This window comes from Typopeltis vanoorti, chromosome 2 (assembly GCF_054136105.1).
Source record: "Typopeltis vanoorti isolate ZY-2024b chromosome 2, IOZ_Tvanoo_1.0, whole genome shotgun sequence".
Lineage (NCBI taxonomy): Eukaryota > Metazoa > Arthropoda > Arachnida > Uropygi > Thelyphonidae > Typopeltis > Typopeltis vanoorti.
In genome coordinates, this window is record NC_143550.1 from 67,183,863 (window position 1) to 67,208,014 (window position 24,152).

Consider the following 24,152-nt stretch of genomic DNA (forward strand, 5'->3'; position numbering starts at 1 on the left):
AAGATCTGCCTCCATTCGACTAGAAGAACACCAGTTTTATATTCAATACCCTGAACAGTCTGGACTTGCAGAACATGCCATCATCACTAGACATAGAGTTCATTGGAAGAAGACAAGAGTCCTTCACAAAAGTCAGTTCCTCGTAGAAAGGCTTTATAAAGAAACATATGAAACTTACTTCACTCTCCTAACTTGAAGAGATCCGATGGTTTACGTCTATCCCCTTTATGGGAGATAGCACTTTATAAATCAGCTAATCTTTCCTAACTTTTTATTGTATATATAATTTTTTTTTTTTTTTTTAGTTAGGAAATTTATTGCCCTTTTTAGTTATCTTACATTTGCTACTTAGGTGGCGCTTTTTGGAATTGTCAGTTATTGTTTAATTTTAGCTTAAAATCTACTGAAGATGCCTGTGACACTCAGGCAAAAATTATACTATTAAATAATATTTTGTGTATTTTTCCGTTATTAATTTTGTATTTATATGTCTACACCCTTATTAAAACTTAAATAACTGTATATTGTATTCCTTGGGAAACACAACAGGGGAAAGACTGTTCCATAATACAGCAGTTGCAGGGTAGTAAAGCAGTGACACTGTCTATTTTGCATCACCTACGAAAATATACCAAAAAATTGCAAAATAACAAAAATATGCCAATTCCCCTTCCCAACAAAATAGAATTCCATGCAATAGAATAAAAAAAAAAAAACACCTTCCAGATTGACTTTACCAACATCCAAGCTCTCAATTCAGCTGACAGCCTTTACGACATCTCACCACAACTTTCTTCATTCCATCTTCCATGATGCTTTTCATGTGAACGGCAGGACTTGTGCATTTGTAGTTCTGATATCCCATGCCGAAGGTTATTGGACCTGGAATCCCCTTTATATGATCTCGTTTTGTTCAGGATTTCTTTATTTCACTTTGTTACTTTTATTTGTTGTCTCTACCATTCTCCTAACTCTGATGACTTCACCCTAGATAAATTAGATATTTAGTTTACTTATCGCCAACTTTAATGGAAGAAACTCTCAATGCCTTCAGTTGAGGTATTAATAGACTTGCATCAAATCCAGGCAAATACCTAAATTGGAAACAACAATATGTGGAATGTGCAAGATATATACTGTCTATTCCTGTAATTAGTCAGTAACATTCATTTGGATGCAGCATGCATCTTGACCAATCCAAACTGTCCATATGCAATATTCCACAAAAAAAAAGAAATAACATGCTTAAAAAGCTATTGAGGAGATTATTATAACCAAAGCTAATAAAGGTAATTCTACTGTTATAATGCTACAGTAGCTTATAACAGTTTATACTGTTATATGCTACTGTTATATTGAATAACTGCTTAATGAATCAGACAGATTCATTAAGCAGTTATTCAAATTAATTCAATTCAACTACTCATCATAATCATCATCAGCCATTTTCTGTCTGTTGCTGGATGAAGGTCCCTCCCATTCCAAGTCCTCCTTTCTGTTCTGTCTTGAGCTTTTCTATGCCACTGAGTTCCAACCTTCTCTTTAATCTTATCCTTCCACCATCTCTTTAGTCTCTCTTTCCATCTCTGGATTACCATTCAGATCAACTTGATCCATTTTTGAGTATTATTTCTTGCAGTGTGACATGCCCATTCCCGCTTGGACCTTTTAATGGCTGTTGCGAAGTCTCTCACCCTTGTCCGAGCTCTGACCCAAGTATTGTGCTTTCTGTCTTGAAGAGTAATACTAAGCAGTGATCTTTCCATTATTCTCTGGATAATCCTCAACTTGTTAGTCAGTTTTTTTAGTGAAATTGTTTACGGTTGAGTACAATGATTACTCTAGGCATATGGAATTTAACTTTCTGACAGGCTTTCATAATTATGCAGAGTAGCACTGTTAAAGTGTTTATTTTATACCTACATATTTGATCATTTCTGGTTGAATGTCATCTACTCCAGCTGCCTTTTCGTATTTCAGGTTTCATATGGATTTTTCTCTTCAAGTATTGATATTGATGTTCTTGATCGCATTCTTCTTAAATATTTCCTGTTTCTTTCTACTGTTCTTGTCACTTCATGTTTCATTTAACACTCTTTCAAAGTAATTACTCCAGACATGTATAATAGCTTCAGTTTTTATATGACCTGTATCAAATCTGACTCCTTTGGTACTTTTTCCTTTATTTTTGTGCTTTTTCAACAGTCTTCAAAACATTTTGCTACCAGTCTTACCAGTGTAGTTACTTTACAAGATCTGTTTTCTTATATTTGTTTCTGTATTCTCTTAGAGCACATGTTTATTTACTTGTTAGGAGCTTTTGAGATGTTTTCTTCTTTTCCAGGACTGCCTTTTCAACTTCTTGAGTCCACCATTGAATTCTGATTTTTCTCTCCTGAAAGCTGATTGGCTTTAGTTTTTTTCACTTGAAATTAATTCTTACCCTGCTCACAACTAATGGTAATTCATCATTTCCTATTTCAAACGTCCCGTATAATCTGGTGTTCTTAATCAATGTGAAGATATAGCTATCATCAGTAATATTTTTTTAATATCAATATATTAAAAAAAAACATATTAAAGGCCATAAGGATAATGCTTATGGCAAATGAATGCTGTGTATGGGCAGGGGCCAAGAGAAAAGTAATATCTGATGATGTTCTTTTTAAAGAGTTTGAGGATCTTTGGGGAATACCTCCCTGAGACGGTTGTTCCATAGAGCCAAGGTAGATGGAATGAAAGATGAATGGAATTAGCAGGTTCTGTGAGTGAGCAAATCAACTGTAAAAGAATGTTTGGCAGCTGTTGCTTGTGTAAATGTAGGTTTAACAGAAACGAGGAAATGATGGATACTAGGGTTTGCTGAACAGTGCTCATGAAAATGTGTGCAGAAGAGAAACGTGTGTGGTGGGGGGGGGTACCTTAGGGAAACTACTGTTTCTAAAAAATTTTAGAGGTTTTTGGTGCATCATCCCAAATAAATGTCAGATTTCAATTAAATAAGAATTTGGATTTGGACAAATGAAAGGTAACATCTTGAACAAATAAGGATTCCAAATTTTTAAGATGACCAGTAATTGCAGTTAATAGGTGACAATTAGTGAAGAAGCTTGGAATGATTGAATACTGCATGGTTTTTCATATCTGTAGGAGGAATGGAGAATGCTATTATCATCAAACTGTGGGACATAATTTGAGGTCAACAAGAGAGGGTTTAATATAAAAATTAAATTATAGAATAACTTATATTGAATAAAAATTATTTATGTATATAAGGAACTAGATGGTGAAAAAAAAACCTGTGGAGAACTGTATTAGCCATTGTATTATTAGTACAAAAACATGAAGAGAAAACATCTTTCATCATTATACACAATGAATAATCCAAGAGAAAACTGATATACTGGTTACAGAAGATAGTAAGATGACAGTTTGCTGAGAAATTGTTTCCAGAGGGAGATGATGTAGATAAAAAGATCTTCTGTGGATCTTGACTGGTGAAATCCATGTATATATATATTTTGAATCAGCTGTATATGGGCTTACTTTTCTACTGTATAGTATAGTATAATAATATATGCATGTGTTCTCTGACAAGTTTTTTTATGTGCTGTTGTAAGGAAGGTTTGAATTTCTGGGAGCTTGCCTTCAGTTTTAAAAGCCCTTAAAATTGTTTCTTGCATCTTAGATTAACATCTAGGGCTTTCCAATCAAAGAGAGCATCATTGATGCTGATTGCTACGGAGTATTCAGTTTTAATGTATATGTATTGAAATTTTACAAAGTTTACTACTGATGTCGTTAAGAAAAGAAAGAAAGAAAAGAAATCAACTTGTTTTTAAAGAAGTGTCTATCTCTACCACAGTTAGGAAAAAAAAAATAAAATAAAATAAAACTATTCTCCTAGAAAGACATGGGTTTGAATCCCATCAAAAATGCAGAGGGATATTTACAATGGCTTTTCAGCTAAAGTTTGAATTAACTAGTCTTATACAGATGTAGCAGAGATTATTTCATTGAAACACTGTTTTTTATCCTATAGAATAATCACTGACCAGAGAACTTATGTAGTTAAGTCATTAATATACTAACCTCAAAGCCTTTATTGCTTTAGTATAATCAAGAATCATAAATCATAATTTTGAAGAACACCCTGGCAAGCAGACTTAAGAAATACCCTTTTATAAGGACCCCAATCTGGACTCTTGTGCGCAGATCACCTATGGTCTATCTACTGAGTTTCTTGGGGATGAGGAAGAAGTGGAAAGGATCCAGAGATGGTTGCAAGTTGAGAATGCTTATGAGGACAGGTTGAAGATTTGTGGGTTACAGAAATTGGTTGATAAATTAAAAAAAAAGGGGAAGGGGGGAGTGATACAATAGAGGCATACAAATTACTTAAGTTTTCTGTAAGATTAATATAGAGAAAGTTTGTGGTATGGGAATGGTGGGGGGGTGCAGAATAACTAGGGGTTAACCCTGAAAATTTAGCAAGAATGTGAGGACTAGATTTTTTGCTTGGAGAGTGAATGAATGGAATAGGTTTCCAGAGGCTGTTGTAGATGTCATGTCAATGAATGAGTTTAGAGCAAAGCACGATAGATATTGTGCATATGTAGGTTAGTGCTTGACATAACGTGTAGGGTCTTTCTTGGTGAGTCAACAGGCTCCATGGAGTTGCCCACATAATAATAATGAGTGTCAATGGGAGATGTATTCAGAGAACCTATATAGAATTGTATAAATAAATCTGAATTATCAAACCGAGTTTGTATTCAGAAATAAGAGTAATATAACCTAGGAAAAAAAGGCTTAAAGCATCTCATTAAATTCACATAACACAAGAAATGAGTGAATAATATTTATTCAAAGGTGAAATATATGGCCTTTTAATAAATATTATTCACTCGTTTTCTTGCATTATTGTGTGAATTTTATGAAACTTTATGGCACAAGTATCTCTAAAACCAAATCTGACTAGTTAGCAAGTGCTAGTGGCAGCTTACTTTAATAGTATTCGGCATTCATGCTGTTAAAACATTATTTATTTCAATAAATATAATTTATTTATTTATATACATATAATTGGCAAAGCCAATCTTAAAGTAGTAGGTACATAATTTGCAGTTAAATAGAAAACTTTTTTTTGAGTAATTTTTGACAGGAATTTTTTACAATAAACAATTGCATACTGACCTTAGCAGTTTCAGTCATGGAATTAAAAAAGTTAATAAATTCTTAAAATTTAAATAAAACTGGAAATGTGCAATAAAGAATCCCTTTAGAAATGTCATATGTATTGTATGTATGGAGTATTTGGTGGTGTTATGTTATTTTTTAATTTTGTTTTTATCTTTATTAGATTGTAATCCAGAATTTTATTCCATTGTGTTCATGGCAGTATGAACGAATATTTAATACAGTAAGAGTACCAGGCATTGAAACAGGTAATCATTTACAGTTTTAAGAATAATAAAAGTAATATCAAACTCACTGCTTAAATTTTTCTTGGAGATATCTGAAGTTATTCTAGTAGCTGTAGAAAGTTTTTTTACTTATTACAAAGTAAACTGTACTAGATAAGAAGTTGTATTCTTGTTTTAATCCTTTACCCAAGCATGATTAAACAAAGTTTGCTCATAGAATATCTTCACTATTGCACTATGTGCATATGGAGTCAGATGATTTCATGTCAAATTGCTCTAATGTTCCATATGTGCAGCTCACTTAATTTCAGATCTATATATACAGGGTGTTTCAAAAAGAATGTCCCAATTTGAAAATTGTATATCTCTGAAACCACGAACCACAAATGAATGCGACTTGTACCATGTGAACGGCCTTGGCCCAGAGTTTGATATGACGACCGCTAGATGCCACTACTAACTCCCAAATAGCCACTAGCGAGAAACTTTAGACCTTACTTCATACTTGGTAATTTATTTTGTAACCGTACCACATTTTCATTATTAAATATAATTATTTGAAATCGGGTCATTCTTTTTGAAACACCCTGTATATATATAGGGTGTCCCATTAGTCCTGAAATATTTCAGTAATTCATAAAAAATCAGAAAAATTGGTATATTAGAGTGCTTTGCATGAAATTGAATAGCAAGGAGGAGGATTTTTTTTGGCAGGGAGAAAAAATTTTCACCGATAGAGGGCAAAAACAGCGATGACAATCAGAATAGCATTAAACTTATTTAATCATATGCAGGAAACCTGTTACATATCACTACAGTAATTGTTCAATGTGTCTGCTGGCACAAGCAATTGCATTCTGCCAGTAGATGAGAATGCCATTTACAAAAGCGTTGAACATATCCAGGTGGATGCAAGCAACTTTGCAGTAATTTGCTTGCATCCACCGAGTTTCAAGTATGGGATCGAGAGGACCAGGCAGAGTTGCAGTTATGGCTGATGAGTCGTTCTTCACCAAATATGCTGATGAGAAGCTGCTTCATGGGAGATGCGATATGAGGTAGTACCCCATCCTGCACAAATGTGAATGTGTGTGAAGAACATTTTTTTTTCCCTGCAAGCATGGTACTATGTTTTCGGATTCTTCTTCTTTGAGTGCCATCTCCTATCGGAGGTCGGCGACCACCTTGGCAAATTTTGAACAATTCTCAGCTATTCTGAGCAGTCTCTCAGAGTTCATACCAGTCCACTGTCTGATATCTGAGAGCCAAGATTTTCTTTGTCTTCCTTGTCCTCTTCTTCCATTTATCTTCCCTTTTATAATCAATTGAAGTATCTTATATTTTTCATTACGAAGTAGGTGACCAAGATATGCAGTTTTCCTTCTTTTTATGGTATCTAAAAGTTCACGTGATTTCCCCATTTGTTCCAGTACTTTGAGATGTGGTTATACAGACATTCGTCTGTATAACCGCATCTCAAAGGCTTCAAGTCTTTTTATTGATGTTTTCTTCAAGGTCCAAGTTTCTGCACCGTACAGCAGTACAGACCATACACAGCATTTAATCATGCATGCTCTAAGTTTAAACTGCGGTTACACAGTGTTAATTTCATCAAGAGAAAATTTTTTCTTGCCATTTCAATTCTAACTTTTATTTCCATTTCTAGATTGCAATCTTCATTTAACCAGCATCCGAGATATTTAAACTTTGCCACTCTTTCTATTTGTTTCCTATTTAAAGAAAGTGCTAAATTAAGAATTGGTTTCTTACTTATGACCATGAATTTAGTTTTGGTGATATTTATTTTTAATCCCATTTTTTCACTCTCTGCATTTATTAGTTCCAAAAGATTTTGAAGATCCTGAATATTGTCAGCCAGAAGAGCTGTATCATCGGCATATCGGATGTTACTGATGATTTCACCATTTACACTAATCCCTTCCTTTCTTCCTTCCAAGACTTTTTGAAATATGGCTTCTGAGTAGATGTTAAAAAGAAGAGGTGACAGCACGCATCCTTGCCTTACTCCTCGTTTGATGTTAATGGAGTCTGTAATAATGTCATCAACTTGAACAGATGCCTTTTGGTTCCAATATAAGTTTTCAATGATCCTGATGTCTTTACCATCTAATCCAATTCTTTTTAATAGTACAATCATTTTAGCATGTTGGACTTTGTCAAATGCTTTCTCGAAGTTGATGAAGCAAATGAATATTACCTTGTTTTGGTCAATACATTTTTGAAATAAGATCTGAGAACAGAAAAGGGCCTCTCTTGTTCCCAAGCCGTTTCTAATGCCGAATTGGGTATCACTGATGGTATCTTCACATTTTCTGTATATTCTTTTTTGAATTATTTTCAGAAACATTTTGAGAACGTGACTCATTAGGCTGATCATTCTATAGTCATTACAAGTTTTTGCATTTACTTTTTTAGGTAGCATGATGAAGGTCGACTGTAACCAGTCTTGAGGGATTATGCCTGTATCGTAGATCTTATTAAATAGCTTTACTAATATGTTAATGTTGTCACCTTCTAATAACTTTACTATTTCTGCTGGTATTCTATCTGGTCCTAGGGCTTTACCATTTTTAGCTGAGTTTAATGCACATTCTACCTCTGATTTTAGAATGCATGGACCTTCCATATGTTCATTAGTATTTTCTGGGTTCTGTCTGTTATCAGTAAAGAGTTCTTCTATATAATTCACCCATTCTTGTATTTTGTCATCCTTTTTGGATATAATTTCTCCCTTTTTGTTTCGAAGGATACAGAATTGTTTTTTCTTATACGTACCTGGGGTCTCTTTCATCTTTTTGTGTAGATTAAAATTGTCATGTTTTTCCTGTAGAATTTCTATTTCTTTACATTTTTCATTCATCCAGATTTCTTTTGCTTTTTTGATCTTGTGTTTAATAATTTTCTGAACCTCTGTATATTTTGTTGGATTATGATTTTTATATGATCTGTGTTGATCCATGAGAGAAAGAATTTCATCAGTCATCCAATCTTTCTTTTTTACTGCTCTATTAGGACATAAGGTATTGGTACATTTCTCTATGAAGACAGATTTTAATTTGTCCCACGATTCATCAAATTAATAGTTGTAAATAGCACTGTGCATTTACTGAGCACATCTTTCACCCCCTTGTTGCACATGACTCTTCAAAGAAAAAGGGACCAACAATGACAGATGCTGTGAAGTCACACCAAACAGTGAGTCATGGTGAATGCAACAGCTCCTCTGTGTAGGCATGTGGATTGTCCTGTGCCCAAATTCGACAGTTATTAACTGTCCCATGCCGATGGCGAATGGGATCTTTTAAATCTGCTAAGGAAGATGGGCTGCTCTGGTGCACTTGGGACTTTAAACAGCTCCACAACCAAAATCTACTGGTATCAAGTCCAGGGAATGAGGGAGCCATGCGGAGTTGCAATTATGACTGATGAGTCATTCTTCACCAAGTGTGCTAATGAGAAACTGCTTCACAGGAGACATGATATAAGGTCACACCCCATCCTGCATGAACATGACTGTGTAAAGAACATTTTTTTCCCTCAAGCATGGTACCACGTTTTCATAGCAGTTGCGAGTAGTGCTATGCGTTTATTGAGCACGTCTTCCAGCCTCTTGTTGCACATGACTCTTCAAAGAAAAAGGGACCGACTGCAGTGAAGCCGCACTAAACAGTGAGTCAAGGTAAATGCAACAGCTCCTCTAAGTAGGCATGTGGATTATCCTGTGCCCAAATTCAATAGTTATGCATATTAACTGTCCTGTGCAATGAAAAATACGCTTCAATTGTCCATTGTACAGCTATTATGGATCTTCTGTGACTTCTGTCAAAGCCCACATTGTGAATTCCTCCCTCTTAGTGGTATCACTTGGTAACAGCTGTTGAAGAGATTGCAGCTTGTATGGATACAGGTTTAATAAACCACAAAGGATGTGGAATATGGATGTTTTCACTATGCCTATGATTCTTATAGCTTCCCGTCAGTCATCTTTTGCTTCAAATTTTTTTTTTTAACTTTTTTGTAAAACAGAATGAACATTAAATTTAGATTCGATTAGGCATATATTTTCAAATATCTGGCATATATCATAAATGTGTAGCTTTTAATTTTAGTTGCTTTATTACCAGAGAAACTGAAGATGAATTTATTTATAGAAACTTTCACAGCTTACACGTGAAAATATGTAGAATTTTATTGAAAACCTTCAGGTATATTTAGCATGCATCATGACTCATGATTCATATTTTGAATGTATTTATTGGTCTGTCTTCCTGATGATGTCTATGTTATGTTGGATGAAATATATTGGAATTTTTGAATAAAATTCTATATTTTTTTGCATGTGTGAGCTGTGAAAGTTTCTATAAATATGGCTGGTACACATGTTCCATTAAAACTATTTATTTACTGAAGAAATATCTTAATTTTCAGCTTCTCCATCTATTTCAGTTTTGTCAACTTCATCATCATTTGTGTGCTGATGAATCTGAAGGACTTCTACATCATCCACAGTTGAAGAATATGATTCATATACTCTAAGACAGACATCAAATCCCACAAATTGATCAGTGTCCACACTAGTAGCTGAAGAAACTATTTTAGTATTATGCACTGCTGCTTTTCATTTTCATGTCATCATCAATAACCACAATTTTATTCTTGAAAGTGGAGTCAGTTTTATAAAACCAGTGTTGTATGCATTCAATAGAAATGTTTTGCATCCTGAACAACTAAACCACATATTTGCATCCAGAATCTTGGTCCTTATTGGCTGAATCAACTGAATAGATTTTTCTTCAAAAATTCACACATCGGTTGCCTTCTCAAGGCTTGGATGATTCCATCATCTAAAGGTTGAATGTGAGATGTGTTGGAAAGGAGATGCTTCACTGTACTTAATGTTACAGTTCAATGTTAATGATGCAAAATTAACTACAGAATGATATCATGACTAAACTTTGTTTTTTTTCTCATTTGAAAATTAATATTAGTGAGGCTGTCAAGATGCAGAAAAGTAAGGTGAAAGTATTGATTGTTTTTGGATTGCACTAATGACTTAAAAAGTGAAAAATCTTGTATAAGAAAAGAGATGAAAGCAGTAGTGGAAGAAGCAAAACAGAAAAGCGAGAGAGAGAGTAAAGATTGTAAGTCTGCTGCCATGCCATGATAGAGGGCCATGATAGAGGCAAGTTGAGGAGGATGCATCGATAACAAATAAATCAATATGAAGGTTGTGCAGAAAGAATGGTGTATAGTTAGCAGACTTATGGACTGAAATTGATAGCCAGCAGGACATATAATGCTGATGAACTGTACTTAAATGTATTTGGAGTTAGGTATCTACAGAAAGCTTTGTTCACCAAGAGTGGAAGTGTTGTCAGGAAAGTTATTAGGGTAGATGCAGGAGAGTATGTGTACATATGCATATACCAATGAGGTGAGTGCAGAAGTGACCAGAAATGTGAAATCTAGTCTCTCAGTCAACAAAATCCAGTTGGGTAGTATGGGGCCTAAAGACTGTTTTCGTGTTGGATCTCACCCACCAAAGGTTATTGTAAATCTATAGTACATTTTATACTATGAGTGGGCTAAGGATTTTTTTTTTTCCCATTTTTATCAATTTTATATATTTTTTTTATTTATATTTTTCCATAGTCCAGAAACCTTGCTCTAGAGACCAAACATTGAACTTTTTCACACCACTTGAGGACTACAATAAGCAGTGCAGTGGTCTCATACCGGGCAATGAAATTCATCTCCCACCTAAAGACAATCACAAACAAAATGCCATGCCTGTGGTGGAATTCGAACTTGCAACCTGTTGAAGAGAAGTTATGCTAACCAGGCTGGCGATGCAACAGTTTATATATACCAGTATCAGGAGTGAGAGGGAAGAGTTTTTTGGCAGTAATTAATGAAACTTTACCAAAAGATATAAGAAACAGTGAGACTTAGCTGACAGCAGATAATGTTGTATTTCTAGAAATTTGAGGGTGTCAGTAGATAGAGAGTTTGAAATTCAGATGGTATATTGCTAAGATGGTCAAGATAACTCTATAGCAGGGGTGGCCAACACGTTGCCTGCAAGGCACCCGAATGTAGCAAATTATTTGTTTCTTAATGAATGTAGCAAATTAAATGAATAAATAGATTGAAAATGAATAGATAAATGATAATCAAAATTATTAATTGATAAAAAAAATTGTAAAACATGTCAAACTAATTTATTTCTAATCTGATGTAAAGTTTATAATTTAGCGGTTAACAACAAAGCCATCGCTTTACAGCAGTCATGTGATTCGCTTCGTCCAGAAATGTTCACTTGACAGTTCTGAATGGTAACACGTTTGATGACGTGTACACTGGCAGTTGACAGTCCATCTGTGTATTGTTCTTGATCAAGACTCTTGCAGCCAAAGTGTCCTGATTATCCAGTATTTTAGTACCAAGTAATCCCATGAAATTGTTTTCCGTTTATCGATTCTTTAGTGTGTATTATTTTAAATTAAGCAAGTGAATGCAATTAGTATTGTTTAAAAAAAAAAATAAAAAATAAGGATAACAATGAGTGAGCCAAGAACAAGTGTGACAAAAAATAAAAACTTATCACTATCATAAAGAATGGGAAGAAGATTTTTTTCTTTATTACGATGAAAGACAAATGCGGATGTATAATTTGCAATGCGAATGTGGCTTTACCAAAAAAAGCAAATGTTGAAAGACTCTATTGAACTGTTCATAAAATCTATGACGAAGATTATCCACAGGACACTGCCTTAAGAAAAGCAAAGGTACATCAAATGAAGACACTGCTGACAGCACAACAAAATATTTTCATCAAGTATAATACAGGTGCAAAGGCTGCTACAATTACATCATTCAAAGTTTCTGAAACTTTAATTAAACGTAATAAGCCGTTTCAAGATGGAGAATTATGGAAGGAAGCCTTCATCAAAGCTAGCGAAATAATATTATTTCAAAATTTTAAGAATAAATCAGAAATAATAAATGCTATTAACAATATGTCATTATCACGAAACACAATCATGTGTAGAGCAGAAGAACCCATCCAGAACCTTGAAGAGATTCTGCATGAAAACATAAACAAGTGCAGTTTTTTGTCACTACAGTTTGACGAATCTACTGATTACCTGCACAATTATGTATTTTTATTCGAATGGTTTTTGAGGATATGTCGGCCGCAGAAGAATTATTAACCATTATTCCAATTCAAGGACGAACAAGAAGTCAAGATATCTATGATTTATTTAAGAATTACATTGTATATACAAGTTTTCCAATTCATAAGTTTGTGTCAATACCTACGGACGGAGCACCTGCAATGGTAGGTAATAAAATCGGTTTCCTCACTCTTTGTAAAAATGATGAAGATATACCAAGTTTTGTGGACTATCATTGCATCATCCATCAGCAAGCCTTGTGTTCAAAAGTACTGAAATTCAATCATGTTATGAATGTTGCTTTCAAAATTGTTAATTCAATAAGATCAAATAGCTTGCTGCGTCGTCAATTTCGGGCTTTGCTAAAAGAATGCGAGAGTGAGCATAGCGAATTATTGTTACATACTGACTTAAGATGGTTAAGCCTTTCCATATTTTTAGCAAGATTCAGAGAACTTCTTCCAGAAATAAATTCGTTTATGAAAAACAGAAATGATTCACATCCAGAATTAAATGATAAAGAATGGCTACTTGACCTCGCCTTTTTCTGTGACATTACAGAAAAACTAAATAACCTAAACTTAGAATTACAAGGAAAAAATAAAACAATCATTGATATGATAAGCTCCTTAAAATCATTCAAGGAAAATTAAACATGCTTGAAATACAATTAAAGCAGTGCGAATTGAAACATTTTAAAAATTTGGCCGACCAGTCAAGGGATATACAAAACGTCACCTTTAATAAACACGCTGAAAGCATAAGACTTTAAATGAACGAATTTGAGGTAAGATTTGCAGGAATCAGTAAGCTCGATGATATCGCTACTTTTTTATCATATCCCTTCAATGAAAATATTAATGTTGAGAATACAGCTTCAAAATCGAATGAATTTCTCGACACAAATAGAGTAGATTTGGAAGAAGAAATTATAAAAATGAAATGCGATATCCACCTCAAATCAATTGCTTCAAATAATAGTTTTTGGAAGTTGATCCACAAAAGTAAATATCCAAATATTTGGAGAATCGCTGCTTATTTTAACGCATTTTTTGGATCAACTTATTTGTGCCAATCGGCATTCTCATGTATGAATGCTATTAAGACAAAGCATAGATTGCAGCTAAGTGATCAACATCTGGAATCAAGTTTACGAATTTCTTTAAGTTCGTACGATCCAGATTATGATCGCTTAGCTGCATCTCTGCAATGTCAGGTATCGTCCAATTAAATTAAAATATTCAATTTTGCTTGTATAATTTTATTTAGTTTTTTGTATTTTTTATTGTTATTATTTTTTTAATAAAGTTATGAACAATAAATTTTCTTTTTTTTTTTTTGTTATATTTATTGCCTTATAAATTTTTAAAAATCTTGAAAATATTCCACAATTTTTGATCGCATCTTTTATACATATATAGGTATTATACCTTATACAGGCTTATTGGGGTTGAGGAAATAGTGTAGAGGATTCAAATGCAAGGAACTAAGATGGTGAATGTTCCATATGACATTAAATTGAGGATTTGTAGGCTACAAAAGTTGGTTCATAGGCAGCAAAGAAAGGAATATGTTAGAAACATGAAAATTACTAAAACAGGTTTATAGGATTGATGCAGAGGAAATTTTCTAGCACTTTGAGGAGGGGGCAGAGAAGAGAACCAGGGTCATCCCTGAAAAAAATTGAGTAAGAGTTTGATTAGCAAGATTAAGGACTATATATTTTGTTCGAGTGATGAATGAGTAATATGGGTAGCTAGTCTGTTATAACTACTTGTTGTCTATCATTACTGAGTTCAGAGAGAGAGAGAGAGAGAGAGATACAATAGGTATTGTGTGGATAGTTTTCTGTCTCCTGTGATGAGTCTTCTGACTTCATGTAGGTTCTTTGTGCAATGATGATGATAATAACATGTGAAGCTCATTGCCAGATGGATACATCAGAATAATATCAATAAAAAGCAAAATTCATATGTCATCATAGTTTTGCAACTACTGTGCAAGAACCTGTTACTTTTTATCAATTAAAAGCAGTTAAGGTCATTGATTCTCTGATAATGAACAGTCTCAGCTTTTCTCCACTTTGACTCATGTAAAATAATATTGTCATTTGCACTGTTGGATTCTTACTTTCTTGCATTCTTTCCCTAGCCAAAAGAGATCACTCAACAAAGAAAAAATAAAATAAAATAAAATCCAGTTACATCAGTGTTAAAGATGTTCATAGGTTCAAATCCCAAAATGGGGTTTTGAATGCAAAGACAAAATTTCTCCACAATTACTTCTTTTATCAGTGTTAATTTACTTAAAAAATGACCTGTGCATTGACATAGTGCCTGTTTTTCTAATAATCTAGCTAGCCCTTTGATGCTTTCAGTTTTTTGTAAACAAGCTAGTTTTGATTGAATCAGTGGAACATATTTTGAACAACAAATAGTAAACCACTTTTACCATTTCTTCAATGCATATCATTAGGCATTTACTGTCTCTTTTAGTTTGGAGATAGCAAAAGGATCATTCAACTTGGCAGGTCCTATGAAAAATATAAAATACCTAACTCCAAAGAAGCCCATAGAAAGCTTGTTGAGTGAAGCCAAAAAAACCTTGCAATTGTGCTAATGGACTCATCATCATATTAATCAAGTTAAGTGTGATGTTTATAAGCCTCTTAGTTGACTGACTCTGTTTTCTTCAATGAGAAAGAATATTGTTTAAAATATTATTCATCCCTAACTGAAGTTAGTTTCAAAACAGTCATTCCTTTGTTTCAAAGCTTTAAAAGTAGTGCCAAGCTTCTGTATTTGGTTTTGGAGATAGTTACCCAAAATTGGTTGCCCTGATTAAGTTTCAAAACAAAGTCAAGACAACCAAAACTTATGAAATGGTTTGGAGCAAGTTGTACACCTCAGTAATGATTAAACACCACCAGTCTAGGTGTTGATTCTCATCATAACGCATAGGCTTTATACATGCCTGAGAAGGGAATGTGCTGTGCAGTATGGGGTACAGAGAGCAACTTCACAAGTCAACTGCTCTATTTCTATAGATCACATAATCATGAAGAATTTCATTGGAAAATTTTTCTTTACTTATGCTTGAGTAAAATTAAGAATGAATCAAGTCTTTTTGAATATGAGTGCAAATATCATATCCTCTACTATCAGTAGATGGATAAACTATTAAACAGTGTATCAAAGAATCTGTCCTGTCAAAAGACTTGAGGCCACAGCTATTTTAATTCAGATTGTCTTCAGTCAAAACAAGCAGTAACTAAGCAGAAAGGTACCAAGTTAGTTTATTTTAATGGTATTGATTGCAACACAGAACGATAAGAAAATAATATCTGTTAACTTATTAGCTGATATTTCACTGGTATTATATCCAGCATCTTCAGAACACAAGAACAGTTTGTCACAGTACACGAAACAACAATTTGGTATAACAGTAAAACTAGTTTAAAAAAAATTATAACATGCAACAAGGAACTAAAGTCCTAATTGACAGCGTGTATTTTGGAAAAAGAGAAAAAACCGTATTAATTAGATCTTTAAATGACTTGCTCATTTTTAGTAAATTTATGTAGCCATACTTGTTGAGGTTTGGAGTATATTTTAAAGTTGCTTTGATTCCAAAAACAATTTCTCTGACTTATGACTTCTGTGTAGCACTTTTGTTTTCTTCCATTTGATCCTGTGTGAAGGGGGTATCCAAGGCATGGTCTGCTAGACCCGACTTGCTATAACGATTTTGCCGAATGTTTTTTTTATGTTCATCAAGGCGGATGTTAACAGTTCTTTCTGTCTGTCTATAAGCCAGGTCAACAAGAACAGGACACTTCATCTAACTCCTGAATGTGATAAATAAGAGAGTTTGTCCTTAGGAGAACACATGAGAATTGCAAATTTGACATATGGTTTAAATATTGTGCATAGCTGACATTTATTAAGCACTCTAGATATCTTTTCAGATGTGCCTTGAATGTATGGGATGGTAACAGTTTGTCTTGTGTGATAGGCAATGGAGGGGATTTCCAGGGAGCATTTAGTACAGGGGGATTCTAAATTATTGTTGGGGGTTTCTTACAGTAAATTTCAAACTGGAAACAACAAAATAAAACTGCTTACAGAATATGAAGCTAACTCAAAACGTTTTATTTGGCAATGCTGTACTTGCCACATTAATGTCTGGAAGATAATATGACATCATACTTCAAAATGGCAACTGTTCAAAAGAAAGCAGTGTGTATACTTTGATTTTTTTGAAACATTATTGATTGGACATTATTATGCATGTTGAAGTTGTTTAGCATTTGCAGTATTGATTCTATAAGTGATAAAACTTTTTGAGTTACATTTTCATATTCTGTAACCAGTTTTTATTTTGTTGTTTCCAGTTTGAAAATTATAGCCTCAGAAACAGCGACAATAATTTAGAGTCATCCTGTATTTTTTTCTATTCTGTGGAGATTATAGTCATTGGCTAAGAAAGTGTGATGCAAGTGAGTGAGTTCAGTGATAAGAGTATTGTCATTGTAACAGATAGCTCTAGTTTTGGGAATTAGTGTTTTTAGAATACCATTCTGTTGAGCTGGATGATGGTGTGAATGTTAGTACAAATATCTCCCTGTATGTGTGGGTTTTCTGTAAACATTTTGCTTTCATATTCAGCTAAATTCATCACCACAGTTGCATATTAGTTATAACAATATACCTTAGTTATAACAATATTGTTATTACTGTATAGCTCTTTTAAAGTCCAGATTTCCTTTTTTGGCATATTGTTTTAGGGAGGTTTGATTGGATTAAGCTGTTGGCCACATTGAAACGAATGTTATTGGCTATCACTGGATCCAGGTTGTATATTCTTCATTCAATGGAATCCGTTATATTTGCTTTAAGAACTTGCCTGGGAGTAATGGCAAAGTTATGTCCTTCACTTAATGAACTAACAGCTTCATCCATTAGGGATACTGATTATTATTATCATTATCTGAGATCTCCAGGGAGTCAAGGACTCATCAACGGAGGCTGTAAATTACCCGACCCAGCTATCATACCTACCCTTGAATTCATTCACACTAGATGCACTCACCACCCGTAAAGGCAAATTATTCCACTCACTCACTGCTCTCTTGCAGAAAAACCTAGCTCTTACCCCTTTCTTTACTGCAAATAAATTTAACTTCCATGGATGCCCCTGTGTTCTCTCTCTCTCCACCTTCCATATAATGAAAAATTTCATCAGTTGAAATGCTATAACACCCATTCAAAAGTTTATAGACTTCTATCACATCACCCCCTCTTTCTCCTGTTAACCAGAGTCTGTAATCCACATACTCGCAATCTGTCCTCATAATCTAAATCCCATAATCTGGATATAATCTTTTGTAACTCTTCTTTGCACATTAGAGTTCCAGCGGCATATTATATTAGTGGGGGTTATGCTACAAGAAACTAAAGAGGCAAGGGATCTTGGTGTATTGATAGATAAGAATTTAAAGTTTAAAGGTCACATAGCAAAAGTTGCAAATACAACTTGGAGGATAATTGCTATGTTGAAGCAAACCTTGACATGTAAGGATAAGGAAGTAATTTTGCCTCTTTATAAGGCTTTGATACTGTGCGCAGATTTGGTCTCTCTTTCCACAGCTTCTTTATCCCCTTGGAACCTGGGAGACCAAATCTGCACACAGTATCAAAGCCTTATAAAGAGGCAAAATTACTTCCTTATCCTTACATGTCAAGGTTTGCTTCAACATAGCAATTATCCTCTGAGTTGTATTTGCAACTTTTGCTATGTGACTTTTAAACTTTAAATTCTTATCTATCAATATACCAAGATCCCTTGCCTCTTTAGTTTCTTGTAACATAACCCCACTAATATAATATGCCGCTGGAACTCTAATCACGCCAAAGTGCATAACTTTACTTACTAACATTAAACTGACAGCAATTTTCGTTTGCACAGATTTCCAGTCTATTCAAATAATTTTTTAATTGCTGAATATCAATAGCATCCTTGATTGCCCTTCCTATCTTTGCATCATCAGCAAACAATTGCAAATCTGATGATAGACCCTGCTTGATGTCATTAATTATGATCAAAAAGTATAGATTGAACAATAATGGCCCAAGGACTGAAACTTGAGGTACACCATTGGTTACCTTAAATCTGGCAGATTCACACTCACTGTATACCACTTTTTGATATGTCTGTCAACCATCCCCTGATCCAAGTCAATAGATTATGTTCCAATCCCATGTTCTCCAGTTTACACAACAGCCTATCGTGTGGTATCCTATCAAATGCCTTAGAAAAATCAAACATTATCATAGTGTATCCATTCCCTTTATCCAACTCGGCCGTAACATTGTTATAAAATATGAGCAAATTGCTAAGGCATGATCTTCCTTTAGTAAACCCATGCTGTTCCCTGTAGAGTATAGAATGCTTGTCCACCAATTTCTGTATGCAAATTCTTACCAACTTCTCTAAAATTTTCACTACCACACCAGAGATACTAATAGGTCGATAGTTAGACACATCAGTTTTTGCACCACCCTTGTGCAATGGAACTATCATACATTCCTACCATTCCTGTGGTATCATTCCTGAGCTGAGACTCAAGTTATACAAATGTGTGAAAGACCTAGCCAATTCAGCTGAACATTCCTTTAACAAATGGGCAGATATTCCATCTATCCCTATTGAGAAATTCTTATCCAGGTTATTCAAGAGCTCTTCAACTTCATTTTCATGAGCCTTTAACTCTTCATCCAACATAGCAGTAGCGCCATGCTACATATACCTGGTTGATATATCTTAGCAAAGTGAGCACTCATTAACTGAACAATCTCCTTAGCTTCTGACACTTGTGTACCATCTGCATTCAATATAGTTATTCTTCTGCATTCATTCTTTCTTTTGCTTGCGACATAACGATAAAATTCTTTTGGATTGCCTTTAGCTTGCATGGCCAATTTCTTTTCATATTCCATTTTAGCTTTTCTCACAATGCTCGTTACTTTTCTGGCCTGAGCTTTATATATTTCATAACTCCTCTCACGATATTCTTTCCACATCATCGTCTTCTTGTGGATCTCTAGCTTAATAAGGCTGCACATCCATTTCACTCCCAACCTATTTATTCTTCGAACACTAGGGATACATTCAGATACCACCTCATTCAAACACCTTTTCAAAGATTCCCATTCTTTGCTGACATTTTTTCCATTCAGTAACTGATACATGGGACCAAAGATAGTATTCTTCTAAGTTGATCATAATTTCCAGCTTTATAATTCAGCATGTAGCCTGATTTAATTGGAGCTTCAATACAAGTAGATACTTCCTAAGAAAGAACAGCATGATCACTGTCACCAATTGCTGGTAAAATAGCCATATTCTTGACAGAGATCCCTTCTGATACTATGAACAAATCCAACACTCTTTGACCTCGAGTTCCTTTCACATGCTGCTTGAGAAAGTTATCTCGCAACAATTCAATAAATTCTTGTTCTTTCTGATCATAAGATTTCTCTTCTACCCAATCAATGTTTCGAAAATTAAAGTCACCCATAATGATTATTCACTTGGTGTACCCATAAGGCTAAATTGGTGATGCATTTCTTCATCACCTAGAACTGAGCTGCCAGGTCTGTAGCAACATCCCACCATATATTTCATTCTGTTAACTTCCACTTCACACCAAATAGACTCAAACTCATCACTACATGGGACATTGTTACCATAATTGTTTTCTACCCTAACTGGACTTAAGTCATCTGATATCATTAGTAGCACTCCTCCTCCTCCTCCTCTCCTAGCTCTTCTGTCATTCCTAAAAATAGTATATACATTACACTCGATCCCACTTACTATATCTGATTCTGATAGCCAGATTTCACTAATGCCAATGATCTTAGGCCACATCGTATTCAATAAAGCAACAAACTCAACCCCTTTGTTTCTAATGCTCCTGACATTTGTGTATAGACATAATAAATTACGACCTAGCCTATTTTTATAATTAGATATGCAATGTATTTGGTCTTGTACTAGAATTTTCTCTTTTCCCTCCCCAGACATACTTAAAAGGTCCAAACCCAAAGCATATTTTTCCACTCCTTCACTGCGTACATAACCATGTTTGACAATGAATTGACATGAATTGTCAATTTAATAAATTGACAATGATGTGATCTTGTAACTGCAGTTGTTTCATAGCAGTATAATGTTGGAGGATTTCTTAAAATTTTGGAGAATTTTTTAAAAGAGCTATCCAGTAATAAAAATATCATAACTAAAGCAGACAAAGGTAATGCAGCTGTGGTGATGAATTTAGCTGAATATAAAAGCAAAATGCACTTCCTTTTACAAAATTAGTCTACATACCAAATCATTGATTGTGATCTTACTAACTCTCAAAAGAATAAAGTTTACAAATTATTGAAGAAAGTCACTTCCTGGCCAAAAGAAAGTTAACAAACTCAAGCCTTTACATGTTAAAACACCCAGAATATATGGAGCACCTAAAATTCACAAACAAGGTACACCCCTATGTCCAATTGTGGATAGTATAAGCAGTCCTACCTACAAACTTGCTAATCATTTAGCTAAATTTACCTCCCCCCTGAAATAATTCTCCCTCCTTTGATAAATATTCTGTTCACCTAAAAAGTATATTAGAAAACTTAAAAAGTTCAGATATAATGATTAGTGTTGATATTATTTCACTATTTACCAATGCACTGTTAATTGAAACCCTCGATTTGTTTAAGTCGCATTTCCTCCAGGATATATTTGAATTATTTAAATTTATAGTACATGCAGATTATTTTGCATGGAAAGGGAAGATATACAAACAAGATGGAACAGCAATCAGCTCTCCATTCTTCCCCTTTAGCCGATTTCTATATAAGAACACTTGGAAAACCTAGCTGTGAATACATCCACTCTCAAACCTATGGCTTGGCTGCACTATGTTGATGATGTGTTTGCTATTTGGTCTCATGGTCCTGTCACATTGGATACATTTATAATGCATTTAAATAGCCACTTCGCAATGGAACAGGACTAATAACTGTCTGCTCTTCCCAGATGCACTAATTACATGGTTTCCTGATGGTTCATCTTTTTCTGTTTATAGGAAAACCCACACATACAGGGAGATATTTGTACAAACATTCACACAACTAGTAATATCTGTTCCAATGACGTGCTCTTACCACTGAACTCACTCACTTACATCACACTTTTTTACACAATGGCTATAATCCTCACAGGATAGAAAAAATACTAAATGTTCCTTGGAAATCCCGTTCATTGCCTATCACATAAGCCTACAGCAAAATTGTTGCCATCCCATACATTCAAGGCACATCTGAAAAGTTACCTAAAGTGCTTAATAAATATCAGCTATGCACCATGTTTAAATCATATGTCAAATTGACAACTCTCATCCATTCACCTAAGGACAAACTCTCTTCTTTATCACATCCAGGAGTTTATGAAGTGTCCTGTTCTTTTGACCTGGCTTACTATGGACAAACAGGAAGAACTGTTGACATCAGCCTTGGTGAACATAAAAAATACATCCGGCACTATTGGTATGGCAAGTTAGGTCTAGCAAACCATGCCTTGAACACCCCTTCACACAGGATCAAATGGAAGACAACAAAAGTGGTCATAAGTCAGAGAGATTATTTTTTTTTGTTATCAATAGCAGCTTTAAAACATACTCCAAACCTTAATAAGCATGACTGCATAAATTTACCAAAATCTGGGAGACAGTCATTTTTAAGATCTAATTAATACTTGTTTTCTCTCTTTTTTTTTTTATAACAATAAATAGTGCCAATTAATACTTTAGTTCCTTGTGTTGTCCATTACAATTTTAACTAGTCCCACTGTTATGCCAAATTGTTGTTTTGTGTACTGTGACAAACTGTTCTTGTGCTCTGAATATGCTGGATATAATACCAGCAAAATATCAGCTAATAGGTTAATAAATATTAATTATTTTCTTATCATTCTGTGTTGTAACCAGCACCGTTAAAATAAACTAACATGTATTGCCAACACATAAGCCTTTCTACTCATTTAAAAAAAGTATCAAGTATTTTGGAATAAAGAAATCATATGCCATTGCTACTATGACAGAGAAAGAAAATCTTTCGTAGCTGCAGAGACCAAATTAAATCTCTATCATCTAAAGAAAATGTATATATTAATCTTTCCAGTTGCTACATGGCAATGCTTATTCAGATACTTCTTAAATAATAGCATACACACCCATACACAAAGCCACTTTAATCAGAATCCTGTCTAATACTATATTTCTTAAAACCAGTGATGTTTATTGATATATTACTTTTTTTATGTCCAGCTTTTTATATAAATTTATACACCCAAAGAGAAATCCTTTTAATAAGAAAGAAACTATTCATGTTTATATAAATATATACTAGTGTGTTATATTGCTATTTCCTTCCAGCATAGTCACATTAATGGTTTCTGGGTATATATGTGTTTGTTTATTTTTGCTGGTTAGACAAAATAATCCACCTGGATCATAGTGATTATGTTGTGGTGTATAACAGAGGTCGTTTTTTTAAAGTTCCAGTTTATCATCATGGTAAATTGTTAAAACCACCAGAGATCCAACTGTAAGTAATTCTCTGTATTTCATTACTGCATTAGTAAAACTCTATGAAATTATAATTGTAGTGCTTTCATGAAGATGATAGGAAGATCTTAGCATTTAAAACAAGTATTAGAATTATTGGTGTCATATAACATAATGTATTTTTAATATAAAAATGTTTTCTAAATATTAAAATTTTATGCTCCATGCCTACTATATTCATTATAATAAATTTTGCAGCCGACTACTTCGTTAGAGTATAACTTCAATTTAATATATACCACAATGATAACCCAGTTTCCAACCTTCATATTAAGATCATCTGGAGTACACACACATGCACAAAGAGACAGTCAAAAAAAGTTCAAAAAGCTAAAGTCAAACTAAGTTGATCATCTGTTAACATCAGAAGAAGCAGAATATTAGTTGAAGGTGCAGACAGTCCTAATTATCCCTAGCCAAGAAATTAGCATACAATCAAGGAGGTGATAGGTCATTCCTCTCCAATATAAAGAACAGACAACGCTTCATAAACAAAATTAAATACGTAACTCAGCAATGATGATTTACTACTCATTTTTGATGTTTCTGCCATTTTCGCATGTTCCAATCAATGACACAATTCTTCTCTTATAGAAAAATTTTTGGCTGACTGTTAGCACTCTTTGCCCATGTACTACGTTCTGGTTACTTCATCTGGCAAAGTAATTTTTTATCTTTTAAAAAGAAGGTACAGACATGGGCTCACTACAAGTGGCCTTTCTCCTTTCCATCTGCTAACTTTTATATGAAAGCTTGTGAGTAATGTGCTCTTGATTTCTTTATTTTAAACCTATAGCTTGGTTTATATATGCTGGCATTGGTTTTATTATCTGGCTGCCA

The 24,152-nt window shown here is 34.0% G+C and overlaps 1 protein-coding gene across 4 annotated transcripts in view; it reads left to right on the top strand.

Annotated features, from left to right (window-relative positions):
• Positions 1 to 24,152, top strand: part of LOC150109126 (carnitine O-palmitoyltransferase 1, liver isoform-like) — a 307,532-nt gene that overhangs the window by 183,745 nt on the left and 99,635 nt on the right. For all 4 annotated transcript variants that reach the window (XM_090405758.1, XM_090405762.1, XM_090405750.1 and 1 more), the window contains exons 9-10: positions 5,363 to 5,447; positions 23,178 to 23,292. In XM_090405758.1, coding sequence (XP_090261884.1) covers positions 5,363 to 5,447; positions 23,178 to 23,292 — 200 coding nt within the window. The remainder of the gene's footprint in view (positions 1 to 5,362; positions 5,448 to 23,177; positions 23,293 to 24,152) is intronic.